This window comes from Erythranthe guttata, chromosome 3 (genome assembly GCF_056151865.1).
Source record: "Erythranthe guttata isolate IM_541 chromosome 3, IM_541, whole genome shotgun sequence".
Lineage (NCBI taxonomy): Eukaryota > Viridiplantae > Streptophyta > Magnoliopsida > Lamiales > Phrymaceae > Erythranthe > Erythranthe guttata.
This window is the reverse complement of record NC_142535.1, coordinates 3,267,948-3,282,199: the sequence shown is the minus strand read 5'-3', so window position 1 is coordinate 3,282,199 and position 14,252 is coordinate 3,267,948. Positions and strand designations below refer to the sequence as shown.

At 34.9% G+C, this 14,252-nt stretch overlaps 1 protein-coding gene across 1 annotated transcript; it reads right to left on the bottom strand.

Moving 5' to 3' along the window:
* Nucleotides 1-8,636: 8,636 nt before the first annotated feature.
* LOC105973915 (uncharacterized) lies at nt 8,637-11,972 on the bottom strand. Its single transcript, XM_088815111.1, has 5 exons — nt 11,211-11,972; nt 10,843-11,050; nt 10,688-10,738; nt 10,040-10,604; nt 8,637-8,907 (listed from the first exon to the last, which is right to left on the bottom strand). The coding sequence occupies exons 1-5, from the start codon at nt 11,970-11,972 to the stop codon at nt 8,637-8,639; spliced, it is 1,857 nt and encodes a 618-aa protein (XP_088671237.1).
* Between the last annotated feature and the right edge of the window lie 2,280 nt (nt 11,973-14,252).

Below are 14,252 nucleotides of genomic sequence, written 5' to 3'. Positions count from 1 at the left end.
ATAGCCAACAACGAGTCACTCTCCACCGTAACATGAAGGATCCCCATGTGCCTACACATTTTTAATCCATAAACTATAGCCAAAAATTCTGCAGAGTTGTTCGTACCATGCCCGAAAAACGAAGCGTATGCAGCAACAATATTCCCCCTCGAATCTCTAATAATACCGCCTCCTGAACTCATCCCACCTTTTGCCGAACCATCTGTATTAAGCGTATACTTTCCTGCCAGAGGAAATTCCCATTTGTGCCATGCCCCCCGTTTATGAGGCGGCTGCACCACCGGGAGACCAGCGGCTTGAATACGAAGGCTTTGAATCTTGGTAGAAGATTGCCTGGGACGATGCAAAGCCACCATGTTCTGCGTGTGGTAGTAAACCTTACGAATAATTTCCTCACTTGACATATCCCCATCAGCATATACCACCCGGCACCGAGCATTCCAAATTTCACGAAAAATGTGACATACCACCGAATTCCTAATCATCGCATAAAGAGAGAGATCGGATGGCCGCGGGACCCAAACACACAAAGCATGTTTGGGCGACTCAAACCGATCTTGGACATGGAAAAGGGAGCCGAAGTGCTTCCAAACCCTTACCGCAATCTCTGAGTGCAAAAATAGGTGAGCAATTCATATTGCTTCCAATCCAACATTTCATGAACGAACCAAGAATATCGAAATCGATTGCCACTTTGTTCGAAAGCAAGTCACCCAAGGCACACTGAGACTCATGCCTATTCGAGGTTCTGACCAGCTAGCAGATGTTTTCACTAAAGCTCTTCCTCTACCTGCTTTTCAGTATCTTTTATCCAAGATGTCCTTTATTAATATCTACAGTCCAAGTCCATCTTGAGGGGGATATTGAATATTATTTTATGTTTGTTATTTTCAACTCAAGTTGTTTATTGTTAAAGTTGCTATTTAGTAAATAGCAACTTCTATTCTTGTAAATAAGTGAGTAACACTTTTTCCTTACATTACTTTGTATATATAGTTGTACTCTTAGTTTTAGCAGATTAACAAAATAATAATAGTGAATATTAAAATACGAATAAAGCTGTATCTTCTTTCTCTCTTCTCAAGTCTTCAATGGAAACTAATTGTTGGTTTCAACAACTGTCTTGCCCATTGCTTAACTCGTAGGCATGTTGATGATTCTGAGGAACATGTTAATCTCCCTTGAATTTGGAACATATTGTTTAATGAAATATTCACTTTTTTCTCAAAAAAAAAAAATAAAAAAAAATAGAGGTAACTACATGTATCTGACATTTTTTTTAATTTAATTTTGTTTTTTAACAAAAATTATGACTTCAATTTTTGACATTTTTTTTAATTTAATTTTGTTTTTTAACAAAAATAATGACTTCAATTTTATTTTTAAATTCTAATTATATAAGAAATAAATATAATTTATAATATTTCGTTAGAAGGAAGGGTCGAACCTCCGACCTTGTGGTTAACAGCCACACGCTCTAACCAACTGAGTTATTCCAGCAATTATGATTAAGCTTTGTTTAATACAGAGCAACTAAGTAAATTATAATGCATACTTAATAGTACATGAATCATGGGCAATTTAACATATACACACAAACACACACACACCCACATTGGTATGTGTAGATCAGCGGTAAAAAATCACCCGGTGTAACCTTCACCGGGTGTAGGATAGATAAAACCGTCGTTTTACACATCGCATGCAATTTTAGGTATTGATTGAACTTCCAACAATTGGGAGGCACTGTTGTTCAAATTTTGTACATAACTCTGATATTTACGTGGAACATTCTGAAAATAGCACATTTTAATCCTCCATAATACATCCAATTACACAGTATTGGAATATAAAGTAATTTATTGGCTTTCGACTTATTACTAATACAAAAAGGATTCTTTCTACCGTGAGATCCCAAGAATACGACTTATATGACATACCCCTTCAGATAGCGACACGTGTCTCAACAACGAAACCTGTTTTTTCTCCATTTATGAATTGTCGCAAATACCCTTTGTACAATTATTATTTTAAAAAAATCAGCAATTATAAATTTTAATGAAATGTCAATTTTACCCTCTCTATTTTAATGCAATTTTAAATCTATATTTATTGCTGAATTAAAATTTATAAAGTCAATTATATCATTATTGGTAAAAATCATTAAACCAACCATCCAAAATTCCAACAACCTGAATTCAAATTTGTGATCATCTGAAAGCATACAAGAATACTTACCATTAAGACACAACACATAATTGACAATAAAATAACAATATGGATATATATCACAAAGCTACAATGTATAATGATTATAAAACTTATATAAATAATGTTAAATAAATTATTAATTCTCATATAATTATTATTATATATTAAAAATATCCCATACTAACAAATCTTTATATAATATAATTTAAAAATCTAAGGAAATGCTGATCAACTCGCGTAATTTTAAAATGAATTTCGAAAGAATTTGAAGTTTGAATTGAATCGTAAATTGTAAGATTTAATTTAATCGTAATATTTGAATCAATTAAACTCATGTGTTTTCAATTCAAAAACAATATTCAAAGATTTGATCGATATCAAGCTCAACTCATTTCAATTCGTAGACAATATTCAAATATTTGAATCGGTTAAACTCAATAATTTACAATAGCGTATTAATCAAGCTATGTATAGTTAAAGTTCAGTATCTTTTTTTATTGAATTTTATCATAAAAATAATAAAATTTAATTCGTAAAAATCGTAAGATTTAATTGGTTCATGGCTAGATTCAATCTTACGATTTACAATATTATTCTTACGATTTTACGAATTAAATTATTATTTTTTTGTTAAAATTGAATTAAAAGGATAGTAGACTTTAATTATAAATAGTTAACTCGATTAATACGTTCTTGTCGGTGGTTGAACTTAATCGATTCAATTTTTTAAATAATATTTACAAATTAAAAGGACTTGTGCTTAATTGATTCAAATCATATGCTTTAATTTATCTTGTGATTTGATTCTTACATACTTTAGGAATTATTTTTTTATGATAAAATTGAGTTAAAAATGTATTACACTTTAATTAATAATAGTTAATTTGATTAAGACGTTCTTGTCAATATTTGAGCGCGCTTAATCGATTCAAATATTTGAATAATGTTAACGAATTGAAAGGACTTGAGCTTAATTGGTTCAAATATTACGCTTTGATAAAATATTACGATTTACGCTTAGGTTCTTACATGTGTTAGGAATTAAATTTATTATTTTTTATGATAAAATTGAATTAAAAAGATATTAGACATTACTTATAAATAGTTAAATCAATTATGTAACACGTTATGTCAATAGTTAAGCAATCGATTCAAATATTTGAATAATTTTTACTAATTGAAAGTATTTGAGCTTAATCGATTCAAATCTTACTATTTGATTAAATTAAATATTAAAAGAAAATTCACAATATAGTATTTGTAGTATATAATTTTATTTTAAAGTAAGAAAACTACCTAATTGGAATGAATTATAATTTTTTCTTCTTCTAAATAAACATATTATTTTATTTTTTATTTGGATTTGTCACACTATCGATTTAATAACATAAGTGAGTTTGGATTAAGTTATGCATTTTTTTATATTTAATTGAACATTCTATACATTTTTAAATGGTGGAGTTTATTAATATTTCTAATAGGGTGCAAATTTAGACCGGATGGCCTGGTTTAATAGGAAAATCGGATGCCATAGGATGATTGACACGTACGTGGATAGTTTAAATAAAAATATAATTATGATTCTAATAATTGGAAAAAAAAAGAAAGAAAAAAGAAAACCCTAGAAAAAAAGAAAACCCTAGCAGAACCCGTAACCCATCTAACCATAATTACAATTAGCGTGATTTATTTAGAGTTAAGACTTAAGAGTGCCACATGTCAAAAAATTAGTGGAATCCGATTTATATTAAATATCGGCTCATCCGCTCAGAATTTATCTCTTTCTAATATTATATAATTAATGATAGATGTTTGGCGTATTGAACTGTAATTCTTTATATATTTTCAAACTTTATTATATTAAATTTGTTAACAATTTATTTAATATCATTTAATAATAATGAATGTCGCAATTAATATTTTATTTAACAGTAAATTATGGTTAAATATATCATACTAAGTTAATGTGCTTGGATGGTTAGGAGTGATGAATGTACTAAGATGACACAAGTTTTATCCCTAATAAATGCATTTTTTTCGATTATTTATCAAATAAAACTCGGTCACAATGAATTTAAATTAATTATTTAATTAAAATATAGTAGGGGGTAAATTAGATAATTCGATGTGAATCTATTTTATATTAATTTAATAGAAAAAATAGTCGAAGGATGATTTGGTAAAGTAGTTCATTTTTTGGAACATAGGCCATGTTATTTTCCTAGAGTCCAGATTTAATCTTAGAAAATTAATGGTGATTAATGCATATCTCATATAAGTTTAGAACACAGGTGGTCTCTCCCTAGTCAGGTCCCAAAAGGGTAGGAATGAGGTGGTTTTAATTGCTTTCCATTCATTGCTTTCGAGACAGATAAAGTCGAATGTGAGAGGAAAATTGTCAAAAGTGCAGGTATGAATCATTAATTGCTCGAACAAGAGTTGGTAACACCATTTTTAACCTGGCATAAGTCTAATATCATGATATCACTATATCAGCCCTAGGTTTTTTTTGGTGTCGAGAAAATAAGTGGTGTTTATAGGAGAAATAGAGTTGGAGAAAGAGGAAGTTGTGTCTCTCACGTATATTAATCATATATATAGTTACATGTAGGAAACCCTAATCTATTACACAAGGTAACCTATTACACAAGGTAACTATAATAAATAATAATAATAATATATACGTAATATGTAATATATATACGCTAATAGTGTTCCTTCTGGCTACTCTTTCTCGTTCAAATCTAAATGCAAATACGTATAGATACATATCCCTACTGTAGTCCGTGAAATATTCAATTCAGTTTCAGAAGATCGACAATTTCTTGTCTACATTCACAGGTGAGACTCAATTTCCTAAATAAGTTTTTCTATTACAATAATACCATCTCACGTAAAGTATCGATGCACTATTAAGATATTCAAAATTGGCTTTATAATCAGAGAATAATAGATTGCACTGTGCCTGCTCTTTGTTGTTGTTTTAACGAGGAATCGATTGCACAATTAATGATAAAACTTTTGTTTTTTCCAATTTAACAGAAGACCGCAATCTTTTTTAGTTTTAACATGTTTCCAACATGATAATTTTTTAAAATAATTCAGTTAATAAAAGAAATTTCATACTATATAGGTAACTTAATTTCGCGAATTGATTGACTGATGATGGTATCATAAACTGCATAAGCGACGGCATAAAGAAGTTCTTCGTCAACACAATTAATCGGAGACATGCGCTAGGAGATCATGGAAAACCGCGTGGCGGCATGTGTCAAAGGAAGATATTATAAAGTCGATAATCTGCATGTGAATCTGCATGAGTAATGCTGACTCGTACGAACTGGAAGACGACTTTCCTTCATCGGATAATTGACTGATTAGGTAAGTTTCACCATCTAACAACCCTAATGGGTGAATTTTTTTCTTCCTTTTTATGTATATATATTTCCACGGTTTGTTTATTCGGAGTCGTTTCATTTAATGAACATTAATTCGAAAAACCTCGTATCTGATTAATATATATTATTTTGATTTATATTAGGTTTATTCGCAATATTTGCGCTTTCGTTTCATCCTTCTAGGTTGCCTCACACATCAAGCATAGCGCAAGTCGTGGTGTTCATATTAGCGCAAGTCGTGGTTCGTATTAGCGCAAGTCGTGTTGCATATGAGATCAAATTATGTGTCACCCTTTCGAATTATTTGAATTACTTTCTCCTTTTACTCAAGTTGAAAGCAACTGATCTAATCAAATTAGATTTCTTATCTTCTTAATAAATAATTTGTAACCACTGCATATATATATATATATATATATATATATATATATTTCTTCAAATGTAATTTGAATTGATTTATAACATAAATACATGCCTCCAACTTTTAAAATCACAAAAATATTGTTTTAATTTAAAATATAATATAAATTCTTAACCGGTATTTGTAATTCCTTTAGCGATATTTAATTTTTTTAGTAATGGTTGATTCTTTTTGTAATTACTAATTAGGCTATGTTTTGAGGATATATATATATAATTCACTCTTAAATTTATTTTATTTTATTTTTTCTATCCCAAACCAGAAAATTGCAATTAACAGGGATTATTAATTCGAATATTTGATTGGAAGATGCCAAAAATGAAAAGAGAACAAAAAGAAAAAGGAAAAAAAAAAAGAAGAGCCGGTTGTACTCTTTGTTGGATCGATTTAACAATATAGAGTGAAAACACGCAGCGGAATAACTTAAATAGAGAGGAAGAGTAGTGGAGAGGAGATAAAATTATATTACTCACTCAATCAACACAAATATATAAACTCACTCAAGAACTCTCTTTTGATTCTCTCTAGAATACTTCTTGTTTTTTTGACTTGCTCCAAATGAAAAACTACATAGACTATTTATAGGATTTTCCTAGCATGTATCTAAACAAATACATGAACACATAATTAATAATATTCTTCCTCCATAGCAGTATACATGAATCTCTCCAAAAGACACATTCATGTATTCTTCCACATTCATGAATTATAGAACCTTCAATACTTTGAACTTGATTAATGAATCTAGCTAATTCATTTCCAACACGCCCCCCTAAGCTTGATTCATGCATTCCAAGTTGACTCCTCAACTTCTCGAACAATTCTCTCTTGAGGGGTTTCGTGAAGATATCGGCAATTTGGTCGTCGGACTTCACGAACTTCACTTGAACTTCTTTCTTTGAAATGCACTCTCGAATGAAATGATATCGAGTATCAATGTGTTTGCTTCGATCATGAAACACTTGATTTTTCGCTAGTGCAATCGCTGATTTGTTATCGACAAAAACTTGTGTCGAATCTTCTTGAGCGAAATTGAGCTCCTTTTGTAAACTCCTTAGCCATATTGCATGACATACACTCGATGTCGCTGCCACATATTCAGCTTCACAAGTTGATAGAGTAACTATCGGTTGCTTCTTCGATACCCAAGTGAATGTTGAATCTCCAAAGTAGAATACAAAACCACTTGTACTCTTTCAATCATCGGGATCTCTCGCCCAATCGCTATCGCTATATCCGGCTAGCTTCAAATCTCCATTTGTTGGGTAGAACATTCCCAAATTAGTAGTTCCTTTGATGTAGAGGAGTATCCTCTTTGCTACTTTGAAATGGTACTCCTTTGGATCCTCCATGTATCGGCTAACAAGACCAACTGCAAATAGAATATCGGGTCTTGTGCATGTAAGATACCTCAAACTTCCCACCAAGCTTTTGAATAAGGTCGGATCAACGGGCTCTCCTTCAACGTGCTTCGACAATTTGTCTCCAATGTCAATTTGAGTGTTGATTTCCTTGCATTTCTCCATTTTGAATTTCTTTAGCACATCTTTTGCATAGCCTTCTTGTGAGATGAAAAAGCCATCATCTTGTTGCTTCACTTCAATGCCAAGATAATAAGACATCAACCCAATGTCTGTCATCTCGAACTCCTTGGCCATCTCCTTTTTGAACTCATCAAACAATTTCACATTTTTCCCTATAAATATTAAATTATCAACATACAAGCACACAATTAGCATATCACCTTTATAGACCTTCATATGTAGCGCATGCTCATGGGGACATTTTCTGAATCCCGTTTCCAAAAAATATTGATCACTGCGGCTGTTCCACGCCCTTGATGCTTGCTTTAACCCATAAAGTGTTTTTTTCAATTTTAGCACTTTATTCTCTTGACCACGAACCAAGTAACCTTCTGGTTGGTCAACGTATACCTCTTCTTCAAGCACTCCATTAAGAAATGCCGATTTCAAACCCATTTGATAGATATTCCACTTCTTTTGAGCGGCTAATGAGATTAGCAATCTAATGGTCTCCAATCGGGCAACGGGAGCAAAGACTTTGTCATAGTCGATTCCCGCCTTTTGCTTGTACCCTTTGACAACAAGCCTCGCCTTGTATCTTTCCACCTTGCCTTTGAAATTCTTTTTCACCTTGTAAACCCATTTGACTCCGATAGGTTTATGCCCCGATGGTAAGGAAGTGAGCTCCCAAGTATCATTCTTCTTGATAGCTTCAATCTCTTCATTCATGGCCTTTCTCCACTTCTTGCTTTTCGATGCCTCCTCAAAGTTGATAGGCTCCGTATCAACAAACAAACACAATAAGTTTCGATTCTGATTAAGTTGATCATAAATCTCATATAGAGACCTTGTCTTTCGAGGTCCTTCACTACTCGAACTTTCACCCTCAGAAGAAGATGCAGGTGATGATGGTGGAGTTACTTAATCTACGGGCTCCTCTTCAACTTCCTTAGTTGTTGCCTCAAACGGGTAGAATGTATAATGCTCCTTTTCTTGAGCATTCCAATCCCACGAACTCTTCTCATCAAACACAACGTCTCGACTGATTTTACTCTTCTTCTCAACAGGATCATACAACTTGTATCATTTCGCTGCTTGATCATAGCCCACAAAAATATACTTTTGGCTTTTGTCGTCAAGTTTCTTTCGTTGTTGGTCCGGAACATGCATATGGGCAATACTCCCAAACACTCTCAAATGCGCTATGCTAGGCTTGTATCCACTCCAAGCCTCTTGTGGTGTTTTCTCAAAAACACGCCTCGTCGAACTCTGGTTTGATAGATAAACAACACAATCAACGGCTTCTGCCCAAAACTCCTTCGGCAATTGTTTGGACTTCTGTTGGTTGAAATACCTACACGCAAGTGCACGTATCGTACAAGTAATATAGTGGACTAAAAGTCTGGATATCGAACCCACATGGAATATTTAATTATTTAATGCTAGACGCTAAATCCTACCAATTATTATCAAGCCCACCCTACACAGTCGAATTTTGAGAGAATTAAATTAAATTAAAAAGCAAATTAAAAAGGCAAAAGCAAGAAAGCAATTTAAACACGAAGATTAATCAAAGTAGACAAGCCTAGGATTTTATTCTCCCCCTATGTGATTATTATTTCCCAATTCATTCAATTAAGCAAGCAATTAACCCGGATTATTAACCTGAGATGCTAAAATAATCATAACCCGCTTCCGCGTGTATTACGATTCTAATACTCTCGATTCAATTACTATGTTCCTATGCAATTAATTCTAGAACGCAACATTAAGCACAAATCTCAATAATGGCTACCTAAGAGATTAACTATATTCCTATGTTAATACCACACAAAAGCTCTTCTACCGCAGTTCTAATTATTAACCCGATCTTCCGATTCATGCGATTAACAATAACATAAAAGCACATAAAGTGGCCAGTTTCATGAACTTAATAAAACAAGTAGAAGAAATAATTCGGAATTAAAACTTGCATAAAATCATAGAAAAGGGTTCATAAATCCCACATAGGGTTCCAAATAAAATCCTAGAAATAAGAAAATTAGCTACTCGTGATTAAAGGAAAAATGCAAATAAAATAAGTCACAAACGATAAATCTATGCTTGGAGTCTTCGAATTCTTCGTTATTGTTTTATTGCTCTTGAAATTGCGTAAAAGACCGATCCCCAATTGTGTGCTAGGCTTGGTCTTATATAGGGTGAAAAACTTGGGGAAGAAGGCAGTTTCCTTGTGCAATTAAAATCCCTTTACTGCGCTGCCTCGTGGTCTCGGACGGCCGTCCGAGCTTTAAATCTTCAGAATTTTGATTTTTTCACTTTTGGCTCATATTTTCTCCAAAATTGCAGTTTTACCCCATACTTTTCCAATTCTTCAATTTGTACCTAAAATACAATAAATCAACTTTTTAAGCACCAATTACCGTTAAAACACACCAAAAACTCAAATATAAAGGTACGATAAAGTGTAAAAGTATACACTTAACAACTTCAACATGCGTCGAACCATGTTCATAATTGATCGATTCTTCCTCTCTGCGACACCGTTTTGCTGGGGTGAGTATGCAACGGTGAGAGGTCTACGAGTACCGTGTTCATCACAAAACTTCTTGAACTCACTTGAAGTGAATTCGCCTCCACGGTCAGATCTCATCGCCTTAATGTGATAGTCACTTTGCTTCTCGACAAGAGCTTTGAACCTTTTGAAGGTTGAGAATGCCTCTGATTTTTTCTTCAAAAAATAAACCCATGTTTTCCGAATGTAATCATCAATGAAAGTCAGAAAATAGCGATTCTCCCCTACTGATGTAGGTTCAATAGGACCGCATATATCCGTATGGATCAAGTCCAACGGTTGCGTTGCTCTTGACAAAGACTCCTTTGGAAAACTTAGTCGAGATTGTTTTCCGGCAATACATCCTTGACATACTTGATCGGGATGATCAATTGATGGTAGTCCTTCACCACCTTCTTCTTGGACATCATCTTTAGTCCACCAAAGTTGATATGGCCTAGCATCAAATGCCATAGCCAAGATGGATCCTCGTAACACACCTTTAAGCACTTCGCCATATCGTGATAGATATTCAATAAGAACATTCGATTGCTTGTCATTGGAATAGTAGCAATCAACGTACCTTGACTATTCTTCAAGCATAGGTTAAGACGTCGTATCCTTTCTCTAGCAGCTGGCCAATACATATAATGTTTGTCTTTATTCCAGGCACATAGTAAACATTCTCGATGAATTGGTGTGCTCCACTTTTCAATTTGAAGAGTATTCTCCCTTTACCTTTGATGGTAATTTTCGACATATCTCCAAATGAGATATTTCCCATCACGGACTCATCGATCTCTACGAACATGTGTTTGTTCCCGCACATGTGATTGCTCGCACCCGAATCAAGGTACCACGAACAATCTTTCTCCTCCGTCGATTCTTTACACGCCATTAGGGATAGCTCAGCAACTTGTTTTTCCGTTGCTTCAACATAATGAGTCTGTTCATCATTTGACTCATTTCGACACTCCCAAGCATAGTGTCCGTATTTGTGACAATTATAACATTCGACATCTTTCTTGTCTTGACGCCGATTGAATCCTCCTCTTCCACGACCTCTTGTAGGTCGATTCTCTTGCTTCGTATCACCATTGTCGTACAAGGATTGTCCTGCACGACCTCTGACGACCACGACCGCGCCCACGACCACGGCCTCTACCTCTGTCACGAAATCGAGCACCATCATATTTCGGTTGGTCGGCAAGGTTCGTCTTTGCTTGAAGGGCTTGTTCTACTTCGGGCCCTTTGTTTCGCCTCCTGATCTTCTCCTCATGGACATGTAACTTGCCCAATATTTTGTTCACTTTAAGACTCTCAACGTCGTTTGACTCTTCAATTGCCAAAACAATGTAGTCGAACTTAGGATCAAGGGATCGAAGTATTGTTTCGACCACTCTTCTCTCTTCCATTGTTTCACCATTTCTTTCAAGTTGGTTGACGATCAAAACCACCCTTGAGACGTAGTCGGAAACTTCTTCGGAGTCTTTCATATTCAAAGACTCGAACTCTCCACGAAGTGATTTGAGTCGTACCTTCTTCACCTTATCAATGCCTTTGAAAGCATCGCTAAGAATATCCCACGCTTGCTTCGCCGTAGTAGCTTGAGAAATATTCTCAAAGTTACTATCGTCTACACCGAGTTGGATGATGGATAGCGCTCTTTGATCCTTCACCTTGGCTTCTTTGGATGTCTTCCTTTGGGCTTGGCTTAATGAAGCCAAATTCTCCGGTTCAACATACTCTTCTTCAACGGCTTCCCAAACGTCTTGTCCACCAAGAAAAGTTTTCATTTGTATGCTCCATCGATCATAATTCTCTTTTGCAAGCTTTTGAAATGGGAAAGCTCCACTTATGGCTGCCATCGCTCTTTTCTATTCAGATGTGGCTCTGATGCCACTTTGTTGGATCGATTTAACAATATAGACTGAGAACATGCAGCGGAATAACTTAAAATAGAGAGGAGGAGTAGTGGAGAGGAGATAAATTTATATTACTCCCTCAATCAACACAAATTTATAAACTCACTCAAGAACTCTCTTTTGATTCTCTCTAGAATACTTCTTGTTTTTTATTACTTGCTCCAAATGAAAAACTACATAGACTATTTATAGGATTTTCCTAGCATGTATCTAAACAAATACATGAACACATAATTAATAATATCCTTCCTCCATAGCAGTATACATGAATCTCTCCAAAAGACACATCCATGTATTCTTCCACATTCATGAATTATAGAACCTTCAATACTTTGAACTTGATTAATGAATCTAGCTTATTCATTTCCAACACTCTTCTAGTAGGGTCCCACCTCTCTTCATCTTCCCCACTTGAACAAAATCTTTAGAGTTAATTGCAAATACCACCCCTGTAAAATCTCTAACTGTCAAATACCCCCTGTCAAAAAAAAAATTCGCTCATACCCCCCTGTGTCATACTTTTCGAAGCTCACAGCACTCATTATCATTTTAATGGTTACTCGAAGGTAAAAAGACAAGTATACCCCTAAGCAGTATAACATAAAATTATATTAATTTAAGAGGATACATTGGAATTTTGTTAAACTTTTAAAACTTAATTTGGGGGACTAAATTGCAATTTTCCAAAACCCAATCCCCTTTCTGCAATTTGGCCCAGCCGCCGCCGCAGCCCCAAATCCCCACTATTCCTCTCAATTTCCAACCATACTTATCATTCATCGTCGCCGCCCACTGATACGCGTAAAACCTACGTATAAATAACCGCAAGTGTACAGTATCGCGTTTTGTAGAATAGTGAATTCCAGATATCGATCCACAGGGAATTAAGTTCCTAAATCTACCAAGTACCGTAATTATACTATCCTAAACTTTATCTTGACGATCGAAAGGGTGGGGGATGAAGCTAAAAATAAAGAAACAATAATAAAAGCAACGGTACGGTCCGCCAGTATAAACGAGGAATTCCGACGTGTGATGGCTTCTAGGGAAAATCCACCAGTGTACTATCGATAAAGATCTACATATCTAAATCTAATGTCAATTCTATATTCGCTAACCCAGACACTAAAATACTCTAACCCCCGTCTCCAGTGTAGTTAGAGTCTACCCACAGGTCCGACGTCTCCGTTCAGAACCTGATATTAAGAGAGCATTTAGGTGAAGTCCTTAAGGGCTACCCGAGGTGCATCACGTCTCCGTTTTCACACCCCGAGCTATGTTTTCCTAACTTGAAACGAGAAATCCTCTCTCGAGTTCATTCCCATTTACAATCAATTCAACTGTTGGCCAAACAATCGAAAGCATTTAATACGGGAAAACATAAACATAATCAAAGAACGACAAATAGATCACAGATCTGGAAATCAAAATCAATATATACAAGGTTTCATTTCCCTAAAAGAAAATGCTTAGTTCATTACAAACATAGCATCCAAATGAAGAACACGAGAAATCATAAACTAAACGTAAAGAAAAAGCTTATGAAAAACCCGAGTCGAAACCCTTGTCGAAGTTTCCCGCGAAGAACTGGCGAAAACCGAAGACAACCCGAGGACGAAAACCGAAGAAAGTCGAACCACCACCAAAAGAGTGAGGGGCTTGCTTCTATTTATAGTAAGGCAAAGCTTCTTGAGGAAGTTTTGCCTTTTTAGATATTTTTTACACATCCCGAGGCCATATCGCGATATGGGCATCAGTATCGGGCGATATGGTAAAATTGCAAGCTCTCTGTTTCGTTTCTCCCCATATCGCGATACAGGATGGCATTTCGCGCGATATGGCAAAAATGCAAGCTCTCTGTTTCATTTCTCCCCATATCGCGATACAGGATGGCCATAGCGCGATATGGTGACTGTCTGAACTTGAAACTCCGTGTTGACCCTTTTTCAGGCCGAATTCGACAAAAATGCATTTCACAAAAGTTGTAGCCCTTGCACTTGGCTTTCTAACTCCACATGAATCAGCTCAATCGGAGGTCATATGAGAGAGTTATGCATGAAATACCGAACGCTGCCATTGTCCGCTAAAATGCAACTTTGCACTTGTTTAGTTTGATTCTCGGCTTCGCTTCCAAAATCGTTTCGAATCGGCAAAAATAGCTTCTCTTTACCTATAATAGAAATAAAACAAGAAACGCAATAATATGTACAAATAACGCCGAAA